Raw genomic sequence first — 25506 nt, 5'->3', positions numbered from 1 at the left:
CTTGGGTATTTTAGATCTCACTAATATATGTAAATTTGAACGGAATTCACTTGTAATCTATTAATAATTACCTGAGGACTTCAGATTCTCTAGTTTAGTGTGTGTTGTTTGTCTCCTGTAGAGGGCGCGCGTGCCCACTGGATGGGCGGAGAGTGTTGCGTGATGCGTTTCCTGCTGCTTTTAAACCCGAGCAGAGTGAGTCTCAGCCTTTCTCGAAGAATAGCTTGAAGAAACAGACGCAATCCCTGCAGCAGAGACAAACTTATGAGATCACTGACCAAATTACAGTACAATACAATGATATATCAAGACAGCATACAAGGTAATCTAAACTTAAATGATTTTAGACGCATGTAGATTTAGAGTTGACCTATAGATTGTTAATGTTACATTGTGCAGGGTTTGTGGTGGCCTAACACGTGTTCACCACCACCATGCCACGAACATCATGAACCATTAAAAACGACTTGATAAAAATATATTTGGCTTGGTCAGATGTACAGGTTTACTTTGTCTTTACCTCATGGTTAACAGAAGATTTTTTTTAGCATTTCTTATAATACGGTTCTGTTTCAGCTAACGTTAACGTTTAGTAATTCAACATAAAAACTGCCCATAAATATTGATAACAAAAAAGTTATATTATTTTGATCATGCAAATGTTGATACCCTAAGTTTCTAACACGGAGCTGTTTTACAAAATAGTTATCAAACATTTGTGTTTGTGCAAAATTGAGGTAACGTTAAATTTAATTTCACACGTTTGTTTATTTTTAACAGTAAGAACTCAACACTCTACTTTGAATAGTCTGTCTGAAATTGCAATTGTGGCTTAAACAACATTTGTGCAGTTTTTTTTTATTATTATTATTTTAAACAATGTTTTGTTTTGGTGGCTAAAAGCAGTGAAAACATTTCTGAAATTATATTGAATTATAGCCTGAACATGCAAGTATAAAACCAACTTTACCTCAATTCAAGCAAATATACATTGTATAAGCTAAAATAAAATGACCGTTAAACACATTCAAATACTTTCTCCTTTTTAATAGTATTTAGTACTGTAATTGGGGTAATATTTAGGGCAAATTCATTTGCCCCCCAAAAAAAGGTGCATTACAAGCCTCGCATGCAGTTATGTTTGTCTCTGAATTATTTGGCTAATTTATAATGTTATGAGCTAAGTGTAATGTTATTAGTTCCTTATTAACATAATTAATGACTTTTTTTTTTTCTTTTAAAGTAATTTAGTAATATACCATGTTTTGTACTTGGTATAAGTTTTTAGTATAGTAAATACTACTGCATTGTCCGTGTAATTTCCAATGAAGCTTGTATTCCAATGAACTCCCTTTTTATTACTTGCACATGTTTTAAATGTATTACACTGACCTAGACTGACCTGGTTCCCAAAGAAGGGGTTGCAGCAGGAAAAATACACCGTAGATTTGTAATTTTCAAAAATCAATTCTTTGTATTAACCTATTAGAATTGTCATATTTTATTCGTAACCTACAGAAGTAAAAAAAATAAATAAATAGTAGTTACTAGTTACATAAAATAACAACAATGTGCAAATAATAAGCTCTCAGCCTTTACATTTGTTTTGTGACCCCTGGTGTGACTACATTATATTAAAAAGACCGCACATTGATTTTGACACCTTTATGGCTCTCGTGTACATTAAAAATAAATACAGGCCACAACTGAACATGGAGGATGGTCTCCGAGTGGTGTTCCTCATTTAAGTCATGAATAAACTTGGGCCTTTTGGTATGTGTTGGCCGTTGTATGCAAGGTTTATATATTTATAACCACCTCAGGATATTGGGGGTCACTGGCACAATTTGGGAACCCCTGACCTAGTTGAAGTGTTGCTCTACTAACATTTATGCTAGTTTTTGACCGTTATGAGCATTAAATGTATATCGAGTAATGACGACTAATTGACCCTCCTCTTCCTCAGATGTGCCACAGGAGTGTGGACGTGGGCCGGTTGCTCTCTGCGGGGTCTGTACATCTGTGGAGAGCATAGGAAAGATGCCCATTAAATGAGAGTGCGTTTAACATTCAGAAGGCGGCTGTTACCTGTCCATCAGGTACTGCATTAGCATATGAGTGCTCGCTATGTCAAGAGCCCTTCTGCCTCATGAATATGCATTTATGGTTGATATTATACCTATCGGTTTACATGTTGGTGAATGAGATTAATGCTGTTTTTATCTCCTTTGGTTTATAGCATTAAATCCTGGATGAATACAAGCTGTGGCACACAAAGCAGAAAATAATAATGTATCGTAAAGGATTGTAAGGTATGATGCTTGCGACTATCTTAAATGTGCATTTATTGCAAATAGTTTAGCAACAAGTGAATGTCAAGCTGATGTGCAATGATGACTAAAAATTGCTGAGGTCACGACCAGTGAAAGTACATAATCGCATGTATTACCTGAGCACATGTTTTCATGTAGGTTTGTAAGCTCTAAGGTCTGAAGACTCTATTTTTGACCGATTTTTCTCTCCGTTTTTTCTGCAGGCTGTAAACCATAAATCCAGATGGCATGGGCTGATCCAGCTATCTGATGATAACAGTGGAGGGCCGAAATGCTGGAGAAAAAAAAAAAAAAATAGTATGAAGGTGGTGATGGAATAAGATTCACACCTACAGCACCTACCACACATGACTTTCACACTTGAGAGCGAGCTGGGAGAGAAAGCCCAGATGAACACAAATGTACATGTGTGGTTTTTGGTGTGTAATCGTGCATTAATGTTGTCATCTAATGCTCTCTACTATGATTTATTTTTCTATTACATAATAAATATCCACCAGAGCACCCGAACCATGAATGCTGCAGTTTTGTAGGTTTTTCTTTTATTCCCCAATTAATAATGTTTAATGCCTGCAGTTTAATTGCATCTGGGTAATGTTTATATGCATTTATGAAGCCATTTTATGAACACTGTTAAGTTGTGGTTGTTGTTTTTTTTCTCTGAGACTGACATTTATAAAGTAGGGGGAAAAGGATACATTTTATAATGTTGTATTAGTTCAAATAAGCTTAATAAAACCTAAAAGTGGCACTGTTTCAGGGTATCTGCAGGGTCTTAAACGACTTAATGTCTTTAATTTCAGAAACACAATTTTAGGCCTTAGTCCTAAATTAAGTGCAGTATTGTGTTGTGTGTCTTAAATCATTTTAAACCGGTCTTAATATTCCTCTGGCCACGTAAAGCTACCCAATGGAGCTGATATCCATCCAATCTACCAACAATCCATCTTAATAAAATCAGGGAAAGAAAACGTAAAACAATTACAGTTACTCGTGATAATAGCAATTTAATATTTAACATTATTATTAATACAAAAACTATTAGTAGTAGAGTAGACATTTTTATATAAACATGAAACAAGTTTTCATAACAGAATTGTATTATGTTAAAGATGTTCTACTCCATCAATTTGGACCAAAATTCAACAAAAGCATATTTTTGATTATGTAATTGCTTCTGCAACAAATGTACTTATAACAATGGTAAACTTGTCATTTAAAAGAAAAAACATTTTAAAAAATGGTGTAGACCGCTAGTTTTCTTGCATTGAGACAAACTGTTGCTAAAAACCATTTTATTTATTTATATATATATATATATATATATATATATATATATATATACATATGAATGTATATATATATATATATATATATATATATATATATATATATATATATATATGTGTGTGTGTGTGTGTGTGTGACTGTAGAAGTCTAAAATTTCATTATGTTCTGAAAAAGGTCTTAAAGTCTTAAGTTTCACTTTATGAAACCCTGTTTGCATGTTGATCAGTAAATGGTAGATTAATGTTCTTAAACAAATCAGATTATCAATTTCTGTGACCTCATGGGACACTGATGAAAAACATTGTAAAATGTATTGAAATGGAGAAGTCATTTATACTTTTTAAATTGTCACTAGTTATAAATCAATTGAATTTTTTATTATAAGAAGCGAATGTGATTAAAACTGATTGTCAATGGTAGAGAAGTTACAGGGCCACACAGTGAGACTCCTTTTTAGCCCTGGCATTTCAAGCCTCATACCGGCCCACCTCAGTTCACGACTGACTAAAGTAAAACAATGTCATTTCCAATTTATTTTCTAATGACACTATCATGTTTTTTTTTTAAGAAAACAGCTGCTTTAGAACTTAAAATGTTTTCATAAATATGAGAACATTAAAGTGTAGCTAAATCTGCAACACTACTTAAAACGGGTCACCAATTTCGGTCCTGGAGGGCCGGTTTCCCTGCAGGCTTTAGCTCCAACTTGCCTCAACACACCTGCCTGGATGTTTCAAGTATACCTAGTAACTTGATTAGCTTGTTCAGGTGTGTTTGATTAGAGTTGGAGCTAAAAGCTGTAGGGGACCGGCCCTCCAGGAACAAGTTTGGTGACCCCTGCTTTAAAACATCACAATGTCCCTTCCTGCAATATTTGATTAAACAGCCTATTCTGTGCTAAATTCTTAATACAAATCCAGTCCTTTGTAAAGGTGGTCACAATAAAAATAAAATATGTACACGTACATAAGTAACCCATACAGTATTATGTCTTAACACAAAAAAATAAAAAAAAAAAAAAAAAAATATATATATATATAATTTAGGTGAGGTTTGAACTTGGGTCGGTGGTGCTTACCACTGGACCACAATGGCGGTATAATGCTGCTGCCTTCGGAATAAAAAGTATTGCATTGTTACCTGCAAGACTTTACCACAGTGTTACTTTCTATTTATGGCTTAAACTTTTTCTCCCATTTTTAGATTTCTGATCAGGTTATGTCAGATTTATTATTGTAGTGAATCATCTGATTTTCATTGAGCAGGTGTAATATTCATTCATATTAATTATTCAAATTCTTGTAATCGCTAAGGTGCCGTTGTTATCATTAACCTGCAGGCTGCATTTTGCTCACAGGACTGCGAGAAAATAAATAAAAAGAGTGGAGCTGCGGCAAAATACTGAATAAAAAGAGTAAAGGCTATGGTCAAGTAAATAAATAAATGAAAAAAGTGCGACTGCTGAGAGTGCAAGCAGCTAGGGACACCGGCCCTCGCGGCCAAAAAACGGACCGGCCCACCGGGAATTCGCCCGGTACTCCCAATTAGCCAATCCATGCCTGAGAAGTATCCATTAGCATTAATTTGTTAAAAAAATCCTAATGAAATCTTAAGTGATACCATTGTTTGTTTGCTATATTGATTAGTAATTGGTAAAATAATCAGCAATGTTCTTGAACAAATCAATTTCTGAAGGATCATCTGACACTTAAATCAGGATTAACCGCTAAAACAAAAAATACACATTGAAAATATATATTATATGGAACATATTAGTTTAAACTGTAAAATACCATTAATTCATTTATTATTATCATTAATAGGGAACCTAATACCTGTTCATTTCCGTTTTGGGTACTTTGTGATTTTCCATTTATTTACAGTTGTGAATTGTGGGACGTTAATCTGTTGACTTTTGAAGTTGAAAATTCAACTCTGCAGTTTAACAAAGTGACTTTTATTGACATTTTAATAGTTTAAAATAATATATAAGAAATAATATAGAGAGAAATACGTCTAAAATAACAGAAAATGTACTGGCAGTTTATTACAAGGATTTTGTACTGTAATATACAACACCAACCCTGAATATAGCACTTTAAGCAACTAAAAATCTTAATAGAAGTAACTTTTTTGAACTTTTCAAGATTAAATATTGTTCAAAGAAAGATTAAGGTCTCGTAATCCTATTTAAAAGCATAAATAAATGGGGGAAAATAAAACCTGAATTTTTTAATAGTGTAGCATCTTTTAACATTCTCTTTCCAATAACACTGTGTTTTGTTTTGTCTATACATTAGGTTTGTATTTTAAAATTATGTATTAGAGGGTGACAAAATATATTGGAAACCTGGTAAGTAATATTTGACTCCAAAGATTTTGCGATCATACAATTATTTATCCATAAATGCTCAATATTAATTCAACCCTCAAGATCTTAAATACAAAGTATTTTGTGTGTTGCCTCAGTGCTTATTTAAATTGAAACAAATTAGCGTCATGAGTAAACACTATTGAGAAAAAATAATGCTAATTGCAGAAAAGCTAAAAGGCATTATGTTAATGAATTTTCCAATAATACTGAAAATCTAATGGTCCTAAAATAGGCTTCAACTTAATAAAATATATTTTTTTCTTCTAACAACTCTAGTGTGACCTGGATGCGGTATTGTGTGATATGTCTCTTCTGTATAATTATATCTGCCCATCTGTTAAATTGCGCAGCATCGGAATTGTTACTGACAGGAGTTATATAAACTATTAAACCGAAGGAGAAATAAATCTCCAAAGGGTGTTTGCATTTTCATTAATGTTATTAATATGCTCCTGTGGACCACAACACAAGTGCACTCAACTCAAGGAATACAAGAGTCATATGCAAATTACAGTATTCATTTCATAATGCTCTTAAAGAAACACTTAGGTTATATAACTCAAGAAAAACAATTCTGTTTCATATATATATACTGACATCATTGGAAAAGAACAAGGAACTAATACAAATCTGGTATGAAAGAAACAACAGTTGCAATAAACTAAACACAACACAAGTTTTTACATGGGATTACTCCATTTTCTCTGCCTCTTTCTCCTCCTCTTGTCCCTCCTGATAGTGCCGATACTCTGGCTTTAGTTCCCATGTGCTCTTATGAGGCCCTCTGGAATTATATACTCCAATTTCACGAAGAATCTCCTTCAGATAAATCTGCAGGAACAAAGAACGAGGACAAAATATCTGGTATTAGGATGATCCTATTTTGTCCACATTGGACTCCTTTCCTCATTTCTTTGAGGTTCTCTCAAGATAAATCTATAATTTTTTGAAAACATTAATGAAATTATTTTGAATAATAACAATTTGTATCTCTAAAAAATAACGTTTGTGTGTCATAAATAATAAAATAAAAATGGGATATTTCGTCATAAAATATTAGCTTAAAACTTTTTTATTCAGACATTGAGTTCTTCACTCTGGTCACCTCTGGTTTTTCTGGTTAACTGTGCAATACAACTTAGAATACAGTAAAAGGGAACAGTTCACATTAAATAAACTGAATAAGGGGAAAAAGCAAAGTGGGATAAAGTACATAAACAAATAATGATGCAAGTAAAAAAAAAATGTTTTTTTTTTCACAAAAATTTAAGTAGCATGATAGATCTCATCATATTTACTTAAGAAAGAAGCAAATTTCTTATTATCAATTAATCTAAGAGATTTCATTAAATTAAATCTATTTCACACAAAAAAGTATAAAAAAAGTATTTCCCAGCAAGTATAAGAAAGTTCATAGAGGCTTCTAACGATTTGTTTTGGCTATCAAAATAACAAATAATTTCCTTAAGGTGCAAATTACCACTCATATTAACCTTGGAAAAGCCATATGAACTTGAATCACTCCAGAACAACGATACAATGCATAAAAAAAAAACAAGTGACAAATGTCTTTGCGATGGGGTTGCGGCTGGAAGGGCATCTGCTGCATAAAAATGTGCTGGATAAGTTGATTCCGCTGTGGCGACCCCGGGTTAATAAAGGAACTAAGCTGACAAGAAAAGGGATGAATGAAATGTCTTTGCATTCATTTTATGACAAAATTTAAAGTGCTCATAGACTTGCTTTAAGTGAAACTCTAGAAGGCATTGATATATGACATTATTCTTTTTTCATTAATTAGGGCAAAAATTTTAGAATATACCAATAGAAGGTTAATTATGTCAAATATTATTTAGATTTCTGTGAAACTCTTATTAACATTCAAAAAAAGCAATTCTATGAAAAAAGTATACATACAATTTTGTTTTAGACTGCCATGTGGTGTCTGGTTTGAGCTTAGCATCTTAAAATAAAGCACAAAATGGTGGAAAATGATTGTTGTTAACTGTTATGGTTTTAAATGACTGTAAACAATGCTGGGTACCACACAATTCCATCATGTTGTCCCAACACAAATCGATTAGGTTAACTTAATCGTTTTTCTAATTTAAGTGAAATGAACATTAAACAATTAAGTTGTCCCCCAAAAAACTTTAAGAATTGTGTTGTTTCAACTCATTTTAAATAAGTAGTTTAAACAAGCAGCAAAAGTATATATTTTTTTCAATTAATAAGTTAAACACCAGTAATCGAATCAAATGTTCGCTATCAGATGTAAGCATTGTATTTAATATATTTTACATTAATAATTTATTTGGTTAGCTGTAAATGATACATTTGTTGTATATGTTTGCAGTTCAAATTAATGCATAAAATGTACCCACAGTTCTGGAATAACTATAATATGTATGCACTTTTGATGCAATATTCCAAAATTCATGAATAAGTTTGCACAATATCAAAAAAAAAAAAAAATACTAGTGGGTGCAGGATGCTATAAGTAACAAATAAAGTAAAATGTGACATACCCAAAAATAATTCCTTATACAGTGGCCTATAAAGCCAAAGCAAAGCAAACAGCTGCTGCAGTGAGTAACACTAAAGAAACTGACTGTACTGGTAGTGGTGGGAAGAATACTGAAAAAAAAAAAAAATAAATAAATCTAAATCATGTAAAAGTATCATTACATTTACTGCAAGTAGAGTAAAAGTATATGAGCTCAATATTACTTAAGGTATGACAAAAATTTGGCCCTTATAAAAATACTCATAGGCATGGGATGATAACCGTTTTCAAGGTATACCGTGGTTTTGGAAAAATTTAAGGTTTTAAAACCACCAATATTTTCTGCTATACCAACACAATCTCACGGCAATTCGTAACTTTTTCATTTAGTGGCTAATTTGTACAAAATTGTACGATCTAATTTGTACATTTAGTTCGATTTGCGTATCCCCCAATGACGGTTGGGTTTAGGGGTGGGGTTAGGTGCCACGCCTACTTTTTAAAATCTTAAATTTTTTCTTACGACTGAACTCGTACGAATTTGTACAAATTAGCCACTAAACTGCCAAAACTTAAAATACTTATGTTTTCTCGTGAGATCAGGCTGGCTATACCGTTCCTAAGGTATATGTAAGGTTTTATATTTTTTTTTAAAAAGCACAACAGTATCTCCAGGAGATGATATATCCATATATGTTTAATGTTCCAAAATATTTACAAATGTTTTTTAAAATAAAACATATTGGCTGTGTCTGAAATTGCCTACTACTCAGTAGGTACTGCAGTTGAATTTGAATTTACTACTCGACCAAGAAAAATACGCTCTACACAATATGAACATGAGAAGTATGAATGGAACTTGGATGTACTACAGATGCCATTTTGTTATCATCACATGACATACCTGCTTTACTCCCATTCATTAATTCTCTCACTGTGCATCATGGGATAGTACACAGCATCCATTGGATGCACACTTTAGTGATATTTTTATCCAATGTTTTTATACTGCTAGAATCCTATACCGACCCATGTCTGCTCATAAATAATGAGTAGTGTGTATTATGCTGTGAACCTTAATCCAACGTACACCCTGCAAATTAAAAATGCAGCTTAAGATTGATGTGTATACATGCGGAGGAAAATCTGTATAACCTAATTGGCAAAAATCTAGCTGTGAAAACATGTTAACACTTAAAATGCCATTTGAACCCTGACCAACAAACTACAACTCAGTTGGCAGTGCAAACCAAGCTCGTAAAGCACAAACATATGTGCATGTATTTGAAAATGAAACATTCTTAAGTGCATTTAGTAACTGTTTAAGGCCATTTGATGATTTCAGTCAGCATAGAGTTGATCTTCTCATCAGTGACATGGTAGTCTAAACAGTCTCTAGGAAAAAGATTGAATGTTACTGAGCTTCTGTTGAAACTTCTCTGTTGGTTTGTGTTGGAATTAAGATCACTTTTGTTAATGTCTTGACTTCAAACCAAATTTTGAAGCTAATGCTAGATATTTACTAAAGGTTTGGCATGCTGTCCTGGGAGAGTACCCTGAGCTCGGAGATACATTTAGTATAGAAGGGGGTCCGAGATCAGGTAGGTCTCGAGAGCTCCCCCTGGTATAAGAAGAAAAGGGTGAGATGGGGTGGATGGGGAGATTCTACAAAAACAAAGATAAGAGAGGTCGAAAAAAGGGCTATTTATGTAGGTTGGAAACGTCTGATAGGTTTATTGATGATTGTTAATGTGAGACCAGCTGTGTTCAATCACGTGATCCTCTTGAAATTATTTCGTAACGCTTAACTTATGATTTTAAAAGGTTACATTTAAACGTGTGGCTAGTACACTTTAACTCATCCAGTACTGTTTTAATGCTAAGTCAGTAGGTAGAAAGCAGGTATCTTTCAAGGTTTTTTAAATGCATTTTTGTTTGCACAGAAAACCACATGAGTGTTTGCTGGACAAAAGTAATCCATATTCAAATTAGTTTTCGACAACATCTGGAACTGCTTGTAAGTCCACAAGCACAAAACATTTAAAAACCCATTTACACATGTATTTAGTGCCATGAACTTGTCAACAAATTAACAAAAAGACATCTTAAATTTATAGTTCACACAAAAATTTACTATGAAATTTATTGACCCTCAAGTTGTTTAGAAGTTTCTTTATTCACAAAAGAAGATCTTTTGAAGAAAGATGATAACCATTGACTTCTGTAGTACAAAAAATAAATACAATGGTTAGAGATTTCCAGCATTCTAAAAATCTTCTTTTGTGTTTGACAAAAGTAAGAAAGTTAAACAGGTTTGGAACAATTGAAGGGTGAGTTAATGATTACAGAATTTTCATTTTGGCTGAGTTAATCCTTTAATAAGAACAGGATTGGAAACAGGGCCTATGCTATAACTTGCTCAGACTTTATGGAAGTACCAAATTCTTTATTTAGCCTCACCGTAGCATTAGCTAATCTATCTGCTAAATGGCAAGACCGCTGTGAGAAGGAACAATTTCAGTTTCTTTTAGATATGACTCATCTGGACTTCAGATCGCATTTATTTTTCTTCAATCCTCCAAGGAGACAGAGACTGTAGTCAAGTGGCAATTATTCATAGGCTCTTCAAGAGCTCACTTGTCTATGGTAATATAATCAACACCAAGTCCATGTAGGATATTTGTGATTCATTGTTTCTTGGTTTGAATCTCAATTCAAATACGATTACTTACACAAAAGAAAAGCAAATGGGAAGATTTCAATCATGAAAAAGTCATTTCATTGAAGATTCCTGAAAACAAATGTTTGATTTAAAGGGATAGTTCACCCAAAAATCTAAATATACTCTATATGTACTTTCACTCTCAGGGTTCCAATCCTATCTTTATTTTTATCCTATCTACCCTATAACCAAATCGAAGATATTTTGAAGACAGCTGAAAACTGGTGTCTATTGTCTTCTATAGTAGGAAAAAACAAATACTACAAAAGTCAATGGTTACAAGTTTACAGCTTTCTTCAAAACGTCTTCCTTTGTGTTCAACAGAAGAAAGAAAGTCAAATCATTTTTGAACAAGCAAAGGCTGAGGAAATGCTGATGGAATTTTCAGTTTTGGGTGGACCATCCCTTTAAAACCTACTTGCAGATCTTTGCTAGTACCAGGTTGGACCCCATTTTGCCTTCAGAACCACATTAATTCTTCTCATTATAGATTCGACAAGAAGGTGGAAAAAATTCTCTGAGATTCTGGCTAATGAGACACAATAGCATCATGAAGCTGCTGCAGATTTGCTGACTGCACATCCATGATAGCCTACAAATCTCACATTCCAGCATATCCTAAAGCTGCTCTGTTAGACTAAAATCTGGTTTTGGACTGGAAAAAGGGTTTATGTGAAAAATGGGAAATGGAAGCACATTTGCTAAATAAACTGAATAAAATGTATCAAACATCACACCCATGTGATTAATCAGCCATCTCCATTATGCTTGCCTTCTTTACTGTTGGTTACTAGGTTAACAAAACTACAGTCAGCCTCTCTAACAACTTAATGGAAACACACCTTGTTTGCATTCAGGACTTTTTTTTATTAGATTATTTTGTAAACTTTGAAAAGAATCACTTCATGTAAGGATGGAAACCTAGCTATTTTCATGTTGCATGTTAAAGAAACCAATTTTAGATGGTTATTCAATTGAAAGTAGTCATTGCAAGATGAGTGTACTGCAGTCTTAAAGGGATGGATACGATAAGCAACAATACCCTGCTATAGGCTAAAGAGCTATTGTATCCATGGTTTTATGCCTTTTACAGAAATTCCTAAAATATGTTAAGACTGGTTCCATAAGCCAACCTTTTTTTGTTTCACTATTGCCCAGTTTTGGCAAGTCTGTGAATTGTAGTCATTTTCCTGTTGTTAGCTGACAAAAGTTCCAGTGCTGTGCATGTCTGCTGCTGTAGCTCACCTGCTTCAGGGTTGTTCAGAAATGCTGAGTTGCAGCTTAGGTGCCATTTACACAAGACTAGTGCATTTTCATTTAAAAATGCATACATTTTGTTATGGCATCCACTCTACACATCCCATATTATTTGACCAGCAAAATGTAGCATTTTGAAAATGCAAAACTCCATTTTAGTTAGCTTTAACTCCACTTCAGACTGGTTTGATGCAACTGCTAGGTGGCATGTATAGTGTGAATAAACAATATAAGTGCATGCCTAGAGAGTGTAAACGGTATCATGCATTTTAGGGCCTACACACACTATGCTATCCGAACCGTGCCCAGGCCCATTTCCCGGATTGTTTGAGAAGTGTGAGTGCTCTGAATCGGTTCAGCGCGGTTCACTTGGGCTTTGGTGCGGGCTTGTGTGCGCGAGTGCAAAATGTGCCAAAGCCCGAAACTGAAAGCGAGATGTGACTTTTAAGGGACTGTTTCATGTGGATTTATTAATCATAATTCTTTCTGTTCAGTAAATGCACACTGTCGTAGTTTATTAAAGACTAAAACCCCTCACTGCACAACATCTGCACACCTTCAGCAAACCTCCTAATTCCTGCAGCATGAGGACTTTATGATTGTTTATGACGTCAAAAGTGGCTTTTCGATTGGCGAAATATTTGACTGCATGTCACTGCATCCCAAACAACTAGAGCGATATAGCTAAAGAAATCTCCACTGCACTGAGCGAAATCGCTAACTGAACAGCGCAGCATCGATGAGATAAGCGTGCCCAGGCCCGAATGTAATGTGAGTACGGGCACTCAGGGAGACGAGAGGGGGCACAAGCTTGCTTTGGCCCGGTTCAAGGCAACTGTACATAGTGTAAGTACACCCTTAGTCTACACTACCTGACAAAAGGTACTTGTTGCCTATCTAAGTTTTAGGAACAACAAATATCAACTTGACCTCTAGTTGATCATTTGGTATCAGAAATGGCTTTATATGAAAGACAAAGACCTCTAGAGTACATTTATTTTACCGCAATAAAATATGATCATGCCTTGATTTTTAATGATTTAATTAAGACAGTAAGATCTGACTTGTCACTGAACAGAAGTAATGTACACTATAGAATATAAAGTCGTGATGCAGAGGAAAAAGAATCAATATTGTGAATGACTTCCATGAGCTTGCAATGACTCAAATAACTTATTAATAAAGTCATCTGAAATGGCAAAGAAAATGTTCTTGCAGGAGTTAAACGGGATTCTTTGAATTCATCAATAATAGCTAATGTTCATATCTGGTGACTGGGCTGGCCAATCCTGGAGCACCTTGACCTTCTTTGCTTTCAGGAACTTTGATGTGAAGGCTGAAGTATGAGAAGGAGCGCTGTTCTGCTGAAGAATTTGCCCTCTGCTGTGGTTTGTAATGTAATGGGTAGTACAAATGTCTCGATACCTCAGGCTGTGAATGTTGCCATCCACTCTGCAGATCTTTCGCACACCCTCTTAATACCAAACCATGATTTTTCCTTCTCCACACTTGACTGATTTCTGAGAGATTCTTGAGTCCATGTGGGTTTATTAGGTCTTCTACAGTATTTGTGATGATTGGGATGCAGTTCAACAGATGATTCATCTGAAAAATCTACCTTCTGCCACTTTTCCAAATGATCAACTAGAAGTCAAGATTTTTTTTTTTTTTTTTTTTGCTCTTACAATTGGAATCGAAGACAATACTTTTGTCAGGTATTGTATGTAGGATGGATTTGTCTGAAACAGTAAAAACTAGTCTGGATTCTAAAATGCATTTGGAAAAAAAAAAGAGAATTCACTAGTATAAACACAGCCTTACTGTTGTTTTTTATCTGTCCATAGCAGTTTGGCCATTCCCCTCTGTCCTTTGGCATAATCAAAGCATTTTCACCCACAGAACAGCTGCTCACAGTTTCTATTTTTCTTACCACTCTAGAGATGGTTGTGTGTGAAACTCCCAGTAGACCAGCAGTTTCTGCAAATATTCAGACCAGTCCATCTGCCACCAACAACTATGCCATTTAAAATAACCTTTTTTTCCCTCCCATTCTGATGCTCGTTTCCAACCTCAGTAAATTATCTTGACCACTTTTACGTGCCTAAAATTCATCGCATTGCTGCTAAATGGACTGACTGATTAGATATTTGTGTTTAAAATCAGTTGAACTGGTGTAAGTGAACTGGTAAAATAGCTAGTCAGTGAATAGTATTGGAATAAAATCATAACCAATAGAGTACTTTTCTATGAATGTGTTTAAGTACATGCTTTGATATTTGTAAAGTGTGAAGATTCTGTGAAGTTTTCTTTATATATATATATATATATATATATATATATATACATATATATATATATATATATATATATATATATATATATATATATATATATATATATATATATATATATATATATATATATATATATATATATACATATATATATATATATATATACATACATATACACATATAAAGCAGGGCTATTCAATTAGCGGAACGCTGGCCACATGTGGCCCAGATACAGCCTCCGAGGGGCCCAGCTTCCACCCACAGATAGTAAATTTATATATATATATATATATATATATATATATATATATATATATATATATATATATATATATATATATATATATATAATTTTTTTTTCATAAATTGTTATTTATATATATATATTTATATATATATATATATATATATATATATATATATATATATATATATATATATATATATATATATATATATATATATATATATATATATATATATATATATATATATGTATGCCAAAAATGCTAATTCCTACGTAACGACATAGCCTGCAACACACAAACAATGCAGAGCGTGCCGGTAGTAGCTTAGGTTACTCACTATTATTATGCTTTTTCTCAACACTGAAACGTAAAATTGCCAATGAAAACCATAAGCTTAACTCTGCCTGGACTGACAAATACTTGTTTATTTCACAGATGTGATGACAGATTTCATTGCTATGTTAAAAATAACTTTGCTGGTTGACTGGATGAACTTGATCTGCCCACAGAGTTGGCCGTTTTTGTCAGAAACTTTCACTGTTTCAGTAGAGAAGGGGACTTATACGTCAGAGCTTAGAAACTGGTCACTTCCATTGACGACGGGAAATTCACACTCAAACTTGTTGTCATGCAGTCATCTGTAACTATGGCACAGGAGCTTTCCACGAACTGGCCTGCAATGTTTTGGACTGGTGTCAACGCACATCAGTTCCCTAACATTAGGAAAGTAGCGATCATCATGCTCATTATGTTTGGATCAACGTATACATGTGAGTTTTTCGCACACAAACTCCATAAAAAGCAACTCTCATTGCTCCCTGACTGACCATACACTCCACCAATGCCTTCGAATTGCATTGAAAACTTATGAGCCAAAAGTCACTGCTCTCGTTCAAAACAAAAAATGCCCCTTCTCCCAATAAATCAGCAGGGTAACTAGCCTACAATACATTAATATAATGTGGAATGTTGTTATAGTTGAATACAGTGCACTTTTTTATTTTATGCACTTTGAGATGTTCCTGGGTCAAATCTGTGCAAGTTGTTTATTTAGTTTCAAAAGGAAACAATGTTATTTCTAATAGCCAACTACTGTGCACTATTTTGTTTTTTGCACTTTGTGATCAGATAGGTCAGATATGTAGCCTGGGTCAGTTTTTTTTATTTTGTAAGTGGAAAAAATAGGGGCTACCTCAGGTTCTGTTGATTCAGCTATTTTTTGTATGCACCTTTTGCTCTACAAACTGACTAAAATTAAAAAGGAAACAACAAATAAAACCTTATGTTTTTCAATAAATTTGTGTTGGTTTAAAAATTTGTCATTACAAAGCCGCTAAAATGACTGGCCCAGCTAAACTTCTTGGTTTGAAAATCTGGCCCAACTGAATTTGTAATTGAATAACCGTGACCTAAAGCATAATTTTCAAAGAATATAAAACAAAACGTATTATTGAAAGACACTCAAATAGAGGAAATTAAAGGAAAAATTCAATTCTGTTATTCATTCATTCATTCATTTTCTTTTCAACTTAGTCCCTTTATTAATCTGGGGTCGCCACAGCGGAATGAACCGCCAACTTATCCAGCACATGTTTTATGCAGCAGATACCCTTCCAGCTGCAACCCATCTCTGGGAAACATCCATACACACTCCTTCCCACTCATACACTGCGAACAATTGAGCCTACCCAATTCACCTGTACCACATGTCATTGGACTGTGGGGGAAACCGGAACATCCCGGAGGAAACGCACACGAACACAGGGGGAACATGCAGAAACGCCAACTGGCCCAGCTAAGGCTCGAATCAGCAACCTTCCTGCTATGAGGTGACAGCACTACCTACTGCGGCATCTTAAATTATGTTATAATTTACTAAAACCTAAGACCTTTGTTCATCTTCGGATCACAAAATGCGATCAATGAAAATCAGGTTGATGTTTTAATCCAACGTCAGAGTCCACTGTCGGACAGATGTTGGATTTTGGTCACTTTCCAATTAATATTGTTATTGGACATCAAAATATCATTGAATTTTGGTCAACTGACATCACGACCTAAATCTAACCTTATATTAACATCGTATGACGTTGTGTGCCTGTTGGTCTCCCTCGACATTCGTAGACTAGATCAAAGTCAAGAAAGTAACCAAAAGACATTGTCAATCCATCATATTCAGTGGTTCAGCCTGAATATTATGAAGCTATGAGAATATTTGCACAACTTTATTCATCAAAATTTTCCCCCAGTGTCAGTACAGTATATTGCACACATTTACAAGCACTGTGAAATAAAGGCATTTGGGCTGTTATGAGTCTGCACTAATGGCCCAATTCCACTGAATGGTACAGCACGGTACAGTATGGGTCACCTTTATCAGACTTGCATTTTCACTGCCAAAAAGGGTACCAATGATGAGCGTGGTGTATGTCAAAGTTTCAATCTCTTTATTCTCGCTAGAGGAAATGTCAATGTAAAGCTGTACAGGTCATTCACATATTATATGAGAAGCACTTCTAACAAAACAGATGCTTTATACACATAAATATGCGTGTATAAATGTTTATTACAAACCTTTCTATGAACATGATTATAACTGCAGATCAATGTCTGCAATTATATAAAATAAATAAATAAATCCAACATATATGAACAAATACAGACCCTTACAGTCTTTGATATGTTACTAATTATAGAAAAACCTCTCATCTTTAATCTTCACCAGCATATATAGGCTCAGTTAGAAAGTGATTCTGTCATTCCGAGTTCATTAAAGTCCAAAAGGTAATGATAATAGTTAAACATTTCAGTTTGTTCATGTTTTAGGTTGCTGAAAGAATCTTTTGCTCCTTTTTTTCGGCTTCTCTTTTCTACTTCTACTTTTTCTGAAAGGATCTGATGTCAGAAGCACATCAATAATCATGAGCATGTTATTAATATGAGCTCAAGAAGTTTGTTATTTCAAATATAGACGCGGATGCGAGCTCTCTCAAAAAAAGTGAAACCGCTTGCACTTTAGACTGCCTTTTAAACAATGACAGGGTATATTTTGCTTTTTTTCTTGGCTTTGTGGCTGTTCATCAAAACGACGTCAAGATGGGTTTAAGCTTGGATCAACAAGCTCATTATTATATGTATCTATTACTACGATGCAATGTATTGGGTTTGTATTTAAAAATGGCAATTCCTTTGTTTTCATTCTCTTGGCTTGTGCATGAGCTAGTGACGTATCTCTGTAAAACAAATATTGTTCAGCTGCACATTTTGCTCTGCCTTTTGGTACCCTTTTGTTGGGCTGGGTACCCTTTTGAAAGGGTACCCAAAAAGTGGTATGGTATGGTTTGCTTTTTGGTACCTTTTGACAGTGAAAACAGCCATAAAAGCGCACCGAACCATACCTTGCCGTACCACTCAGTAAGCATGGGTCATTAGGTACCTTTCTGGAGTCAGGACCAATGGAGGATGAGTGAGCTCTCGCATTTCAACTAAAATATCTCAATTTGTATTTTGAAGAATACAAATTTAAAAAAGATGGTTTACTTACAATTTACTCACCTTCAAGTGGTTCCAAAAATGTACAAGTTTCTATATTCTGTTGAACACAAAATATTTTTTTGTTCAACAAAACAAAGAAACTCATACAGGTTTGCAACCACTGGAGGGTGAGTAAATTCACTCTTTTTGGGAGGGTGAACTGTCCTTTTAAGCACATAACCATTTTAAAAGTAGCTCAAGTGTAGGCCTACTCTTTTCCACAAGAGGAAGCACAAGCTCTGGGTTCATCCAGCGCAGTGTTTGTAAGTTTAATCGCCTTGAGCTGAACAACTCACCACCGGTTGCTTAGTGATGTCCACCAGGTCTCTGATGTTGTAGAACTGGTGCTTCTCGAAGGCAGAGAAGAGCATTTCCAGAACCTTCTGCTTGTCAGCTCGTGCACGCTTGCCTTCCTCTTTCTTTCTCTTTTCATATTCCAACTGAATAGAAGCAAAAGCAAACCATAATGATCATTCGGCCATGTTATAATATCACACTTAATGTCACACGTAAATTACACAGTCTGTAACTGTAATATGAAATGCACTTTACTGTAGGACAGTTACATAGTATGTTACTGTATTTTAAAGTTGCATTGTGAAAATATGTGTATATTTTACAGTACAGATATACATATACCAGCAATATAAAGCATATTCAGCAAGATCAATGGTGCTGTGAATGTAAATACAGTAGTTTGGCAAACTGCTGCCAGTAAGTTACTGTAAATTCTGCAGGAAGTTTTTAACAGTGTACTTACATTATGACTGTGGTTGGACACAGGTTTGTAATTGGTTGTGATGGCTTTCTCAAGCCTCTGGGAAAAACGAAGAGGTTTGGTGGATTCTTCGATCTGCAGCCTGGGAAAAAAAGGACACTTGCAGATGGTCTAATCAGACGCATTGTTTTGCAATCAAACATTGACTTACTTTTTTAATTTCATGTAGCTCTCGCTGACTGCAGGTCTGCATTCAGCTCGCTGCACAACCATTCCTTCGAGAGCTATCTTGTCTGAAAAACACAGATGTTTTCTCTTTTATTATTGGTCATACATAGTATAAGTAAATGCTGCTGCTTTTTTTTTTATAAGTTGTTTATTTTTTAACATTACACAGCCATGCTTATAAACCATGTGTCATGCATTACACACATTAATACAAAAGAGAGCGTGACTATTCACTCCAGAATTAGTTGGTTATCACTCTGATATTCATTTCTGACAAATAATTCCTTTTATAACATTGTACAGTTATGTTTATACACAGTGACTCATTGGATGACGCATTACACAATCATTTAAACAAAGGGACAGTTTACACTCAAAATTATTGGTCACACTTTATTTTAAAGTGCAATTCTTGCTATTAATATCTTAACTATGACTTTTTGTTCAATAATGTCAGAATTTGCTGCTTATTAATAGATATTGTTAGGTTTAGGTATTAGGTAGGATTAGGGACAAAGAATAAGATGATTCATCAACATGTACTTCATAAATACTAAAAAATAGCCAATATCTCAATTATAAGTAGGTTATAAGCCACTAGTTAATAGCGAAAATTAAGATTTAAACTGTTCTTGAACCTTTTTATCATTGTCATCATCATCATCATCTACAGAACTGTAAACCATATTAATTTTTCTTATTTTTTTTACATTACACAGCAATGCCCATGCATACTGTTTAAATACAACAGTTCTGTTTGGTTTTTGAATCTGATTGGCTGATAGCCATGCAATATCCTTGCAAAGTCCTTCGGGGAGAAAAACTCAGCGTAAATTTACCCCAGTTAAACTACAGTAGATCAAATCATTAAAAAACAGGTTAGTGATTAAGGCCAATTCTATTTTTGTACCCCTACCCCTTCCCCTTGGCCCATATTATGGGTTTTTGAAAATTCCCCTCCATGTAGTGTGTAACACAGCTCTAAGTGAAGTGAAGTATCCAGCTAAGGCTTAAATCTGTAAGAATACAGTGTTTAAAACTGTTGATTCATCTATAAAAGAGTCGACTCATAGTGCTTCAAACGAGTCGCCTTGATCACGATTCATTAGGTGTTTCGCCATGACGTACGAACGAAACCAAGTTATTCACGTGCACGCGCAAACCCGGGAGATTTCAAACCTGAGGCCCCGCCCTCTGACGCAGAAACCCAGACACACACACACCCACAAACACACACACACACACACAAACATGCCGGTTGATTGAAGTCACACTGCAGATGGATATATTGAGTCTCTACCCAAAGATGAAACCTCAGCATTATAACCAAGCAGTTGGAAACTTCTGGAAGCTACATGCTACAAAGAATACTTCATCTGAGTTTGTTAAAGGAAGGATCAGTAAAGAGTAACTGATGGACGTCAGGATGGGTTTCTTCCATTTCTCAAGTGTAAGTACGTGCGGTTAAAGTTGTTGCCTCGTTGACTCTAGCTTGCAAATGTATTTAGTTGTGATTTGTTACTTGTAACCGCGTGTACTGTATCAGGTTAACTGGATATTTTATCTTATCGCGTGCAAAGTCACGTTAAAAACGCGACGCGTGCTGTTTGTTTATGGAGCTCCGTGCTAGAGTTCTGCTCCCGCGATTTATTCGGAAATTTATTCCCGCGCCGCAGAAATCTGGCGCGGGGACAGCCGCGGGAATAAATTTCCGAATAAATCGCGGGAGCGGTCGGTAACGGGTTTAATTTGGGACGGGAGCGGGCTGTCTAGCAATATCACGGATATTGCTATGTGAATTAGAAAGAGAGAGTCTGCTTGGTATGAGAGAGCGTATGAGAGAGAGCGAGAGAGAGAGAAAGAGAGAGAGCGAACGAACGAACGAGCTTTGTGCTGTGTGTATGTGTTTATACAGACAGCTTGGCTGTCTGGACTGTATACTGGGTGATTTTTGGTTGTGTTCTCCGCTCTAGCGGGACCGGGCGCGGCGGGGAGAAAACGGTTCTCAGGCTAAAACCTGGCGGGTGCGGGCGGAAGCGGGAGCGTTGTCATCCGGAGGTGTGTGTGTGTTTTTGTGTGTGTGTGGTATGGCGAGTACACGACTGTCTCCTTCGTTCGGTTATCCGTGGCACTATCCACTCGCCATAGTGTGGCAGCTAAAATCCACGCCTACACTATCGAGCGTGTATGAACTGTGATTACTTTTTAAATTGCTGATTAGCTATTGGCCATTTCCCTCTCTGACTGAAGGCAGTCGACCAATCGCGACAGACTGTCATCGGTCCAATCAGCGCAGATTAGCTCCGCGCTAAGTAGGGGTTTGGGAACAAATGAATCACTGGACGATTCATACAGGAGTCGCTGGGATAATTAGGTAAAAATAAATGCAGATTATAAGACCATGAAAGTGTTTTTTGACCTTGCATGCATATTAGACTGTTGTTGGAGACTCTTACAACCAAGATATGACCCTATTTCATGTATAATATGGGCTCTTTAAAACCGAGGGTGAAGTGGAAGGGCTTTATAATTTACCCTTCAGAATTGGGACAGCACTACAGCACTTGCACACGTCAACATATGTCATCGCGATCTCCAGCTTTATATGAGATTAGACGATTGCGACTGCTTTAGTTATTCTAGTTGTGTTATTTTTTTGGTATTTATCTTCAGGAAATCACTGAAGGCATATATTATGTTATTATTATGATAGTGTGGCAATAAGAATGTAACTATACTGTGCATTTACACAAATTTACACATTTAAACTCATCTATGTAAACAAATAAAAACAACATTAACATTATAGCAGACACTGTAAGAAAAAAAAAAAAACATTCCCAGCCACTAGACCAGGGGTGTCCACACTCAGTTCTGAAGGGCCGGTGTCCTGGAGACTTAAGCTCCAACCCTATTCAAAAACATAAGAACCAACTAATAGAGCTCTTACTTGGTATACTAGAAACTTTCAGGCAGGTGTCTTGAAGCAAGTTGGAGCTAAAGTCAGCAGAACACCGGCCCTCAAGGACCGACTTTGGACACCCCTGCACTAGACATTACTGACAGGGTATTCGAGTGTCAAAATGTTGTGGGAGTTATTAATATAGATTACAGATCGCGAAATTTACAGGTTATTATTTTAGCTTTTTTTTTTAAAGCATGACGGTAAAACATGAACACATTTATGAATATATTAAAACATATGCTTGTTTGTTCCAAAAATTCTTAGTAATGACAAAAAAAAAATACAAATTTGTGAATCTCCTTACTTCCGGGTGTATCAATCCGTTGTGGCTGGTCAACAAATACTACCAGATTAATATGATATAAATGTACCACTACAATATACAAAAGTCAGATATCGACTAAGGCCCAATCACAGTTCTAGCCCTTCCCTTTATCCCTACCCCTTGTTTTGCGTCTTCCTGTGAAGAGGTAGGGGTATCCCAATTCTCTTTAGCTTGAAGGTATAGGGAAGGTATATAAAACGAAGGTATATAAAACAATGATTTTTCTGGACCACAATTGAAACCACCATGTGTGGTCCTGAAAAATCTGTCCAAAGAGATATTTACCCCTTCCCTTTAGCCCTATACCTTCAAGCTAAAGAGAGAGAGGGAGCTCATGTCTATATCTATATTCGCAATAACAAATTTCTTGAGCTGATGATAATATCCTGCGCATGATTATTGAAGTGCTTCTGACATCCAATCCTTTCAGAAACAGACAAACAAGAGAGTGACGCATGACAAAACAAAGGAAAAGCCGAAAAAACAAAGGAGCAAAGGATTCTTTCAGCAACCTAAACATGAACAAACTGCCATGTTTAACTATTATAATCACCTTTTGGACTATTATGAATGACAGAATTACTCTCTAACAGAGTTTGCATGTGCTGGTGAAGATTAAAGATGCAGATGAGCGGTTTGCACTGACTGGGCTATATGTTACGTGTTGTTTTTGAACCCAAATAAGGACTAAATGTATGTTGTGTGTAGTTTTTCTGTAATTGGTAACATATCAAACACTTTAAGGGTCTTTATGTGTTTATATATGTTGGATTTATTTATTTATTTTATATAATTGCAGACATTGATCTGCAGATATAATCATGTTTATAGAAAGGTTAGAAATAAACATTTAAACACAAGTATTTACATCTGTTTTGTAAGAAGTACTACTCATATGATGTATGAACGACCCGTACAGCTTTACATTGAAATTTCCTTGAGTGAGAATGATGTCGACTGAAGCTTTACCATTGGTACCCTTTTGGCAGTGGAAACGCAGGCCTGATAAAGGTGACCCGTACTGACCCGTACCATACCGTACTGAACCACTCAGTGGAAACGGGCCATTGGAAACATCCGGATGTATTTTTCTACAATAGGAGGTCATATAATCGCCATGTATCATCCACAGTTCACGCTGAATTTAGTTTAATTTTATAGGCATTTACACATCCGCTGAGTAAATCTTGTTTTTCTCTATTAATGCTTTTTATAACACTAAACAACGTCATGCATCACATTCTCACATAAAGGGCTGACTCACGCCAAGAATAAAATGCATTTTATCTCATCAATTACCCATACGGTGAATCAGTGATACTTGTATTTTAACGAATTACCCCTTTTCTTTGTTACTCACAATGTGTCAAGCTCTCGTACAAAAGACCAAAGCGAATCTAATTAAAACTTTTGCGAGGACAATTAATGGCTTTGCGCTAAAGCATTAGCATACTTCAACAGCAAGCACTCTCTAATAAAGCGTTGGCACAAAACCCCTCTTTTAAAAGTGACAATTGGAATACTGTGATTCAACCAGGTGGTTTTTATGGCGCTATTCTGAAGTGTTTGACTTTTATATGTAAAAACGATGTGGTCAACTAGTCATGAATGACGATGATTTGAATCAAAGCCCAATGAGTCTCCCTCCAGTGGAATGGCATTGTGTTGCGCTGCGTTCATTTGAAGTCCGCCTAATGCTTCTATTGATTGTATTAATTGTACAGCGGTGCCTGCACTACCTTGTGGTTATTGTCCCTGAGGCCTTTTAAAAGGGCAGAAATATTTCCCTCACAAAATCCATCAGAGCAGCACTAATGCGCACAATTATTGGCAATTATTGCCAGATGAGCATCAGAGCACTTGTTGGAGTAACTCCATAAAAACGCCCACTTGTGTTTCACAACTTCAACAAAGCATCCATTTTCCTCGCAATTACCCAGAGGCTATGAAGAGGGGTCAGGGCACACCGAGACCTCAAGGTTCGCATCTCCTCTGCTCAGCCCCTCCCTGAACATCACGTGACTTGCGCAATCTTATGAGGCCAATAACATTACATAAGTATTTCCACACATGAATGTTGGCTCTGAATGGAATGGAACTGTGTTTGGGGGTGGCACGAGTTGCTCAAACCGATGGTGGGCTGCAGATCCGATGCCGAGATGATAGCGAGGTTACGGGGGTCGGTCTTCCACCTCCTCACAAGATCCCACTAGTTTGACTTCCTTAGAGACGAGAGCAATAACATCCTGAGCCCTCAGCAGGACACAGCCTCTCTACCTCCACTCGCACACCCACCCGCAGGCAGAGCTTCAATCCCCACGTCTCTTCATCAGCATACAGAAGCAGAGAAGCGAGCCTTTTCAATGCCTCAAGATCTCTTAAACTTGTTGCTCACCCGGCGCCTGTTGAATGTGAAATGAATCTAGCATCACATGCAGTCAGCGTTGAGCAAGCTACATGACAAATGTAGTGAGCTAATCTATTAGCTACTCTAATTAGAATGTAGCTTAACTACACTAAAAGCTACTTCGCAAAAGCTTAGCTACATCTAAGCTATTTTTGTCATTTTCATTTTTAAGTCGAAGCAACTTAAACCCAGTGGATGTGTCAATAGATGTGTTACACATTTAAAATGTTATAGTAATTTAGAGTAAATGGAAATATTTCAGACAATCTTTTAGACCAGATCTAAAACAGATCTATAATGGTGGG

At 35.7% G+C, this 25506-nt stretch overlaps 1 protein-coding gene and 1 long non-coding RNA gene across 2 annotated transcripts in view; one reads left to right on the top strand and one right to left on the bottom strand.

Annotated features, from left to right (window-relative positions):
- Nucleotides 1-203: 203 nt before the first annotated feature.
- Nucleotides 204-2850, top strand: si:dkey-239h2.3. Its single transcript, XR_117747.5, has 4 exons — nt 204-322; nt 1967-2099; nt 2240-2312; nt 2537-2850. It is a non-coding gene; the product is annotated as a si:dkey-239h2.3 (long non-coding RNA).
- Nucleotides 2851-6501: 3651 nt separating this feature from the next.
- Nucleotides 6502-25506, bottom strand: part of gtf2f2b (general transcription factor IIF, polypeptide 2b) — a 76204-nt gene continuing 57199 nt past the window's right edge. The window contains 4 exon segments of the mRNA NM_001017832.1: nt 6502-6828; nt 18855-18998; nt 19319-19418; nt 19488-19569. Of these exon segments, the coding sequence (NP_001017832.1) occupies nt 6688-6828; nt 18855-18998; nt 19319-19418; nt 19488-19569 (467 nt within the window). The 3' untranslated portion in view covers nt 6502-6687.

The sequence above is a fragment of the Danio rerio genome, chromosome 9 (genome assembly GCF_049306965.1).
Source record: "Danio rerio strain Tuebingen ecotype United States chromosome 9, GRCz12tu, whole genome shotgun sequence".
NCBI lineage: Eukaryota > Metazoa > Chordata > Actinopteri > Cypriniformes > Danionidae > Danio > Danio rerio.
The sequence above is the reverse complement of the archived record's forward strand: the minus strand, read 5'-3'. Positions and strand labels throughout refer to the sequence as shown.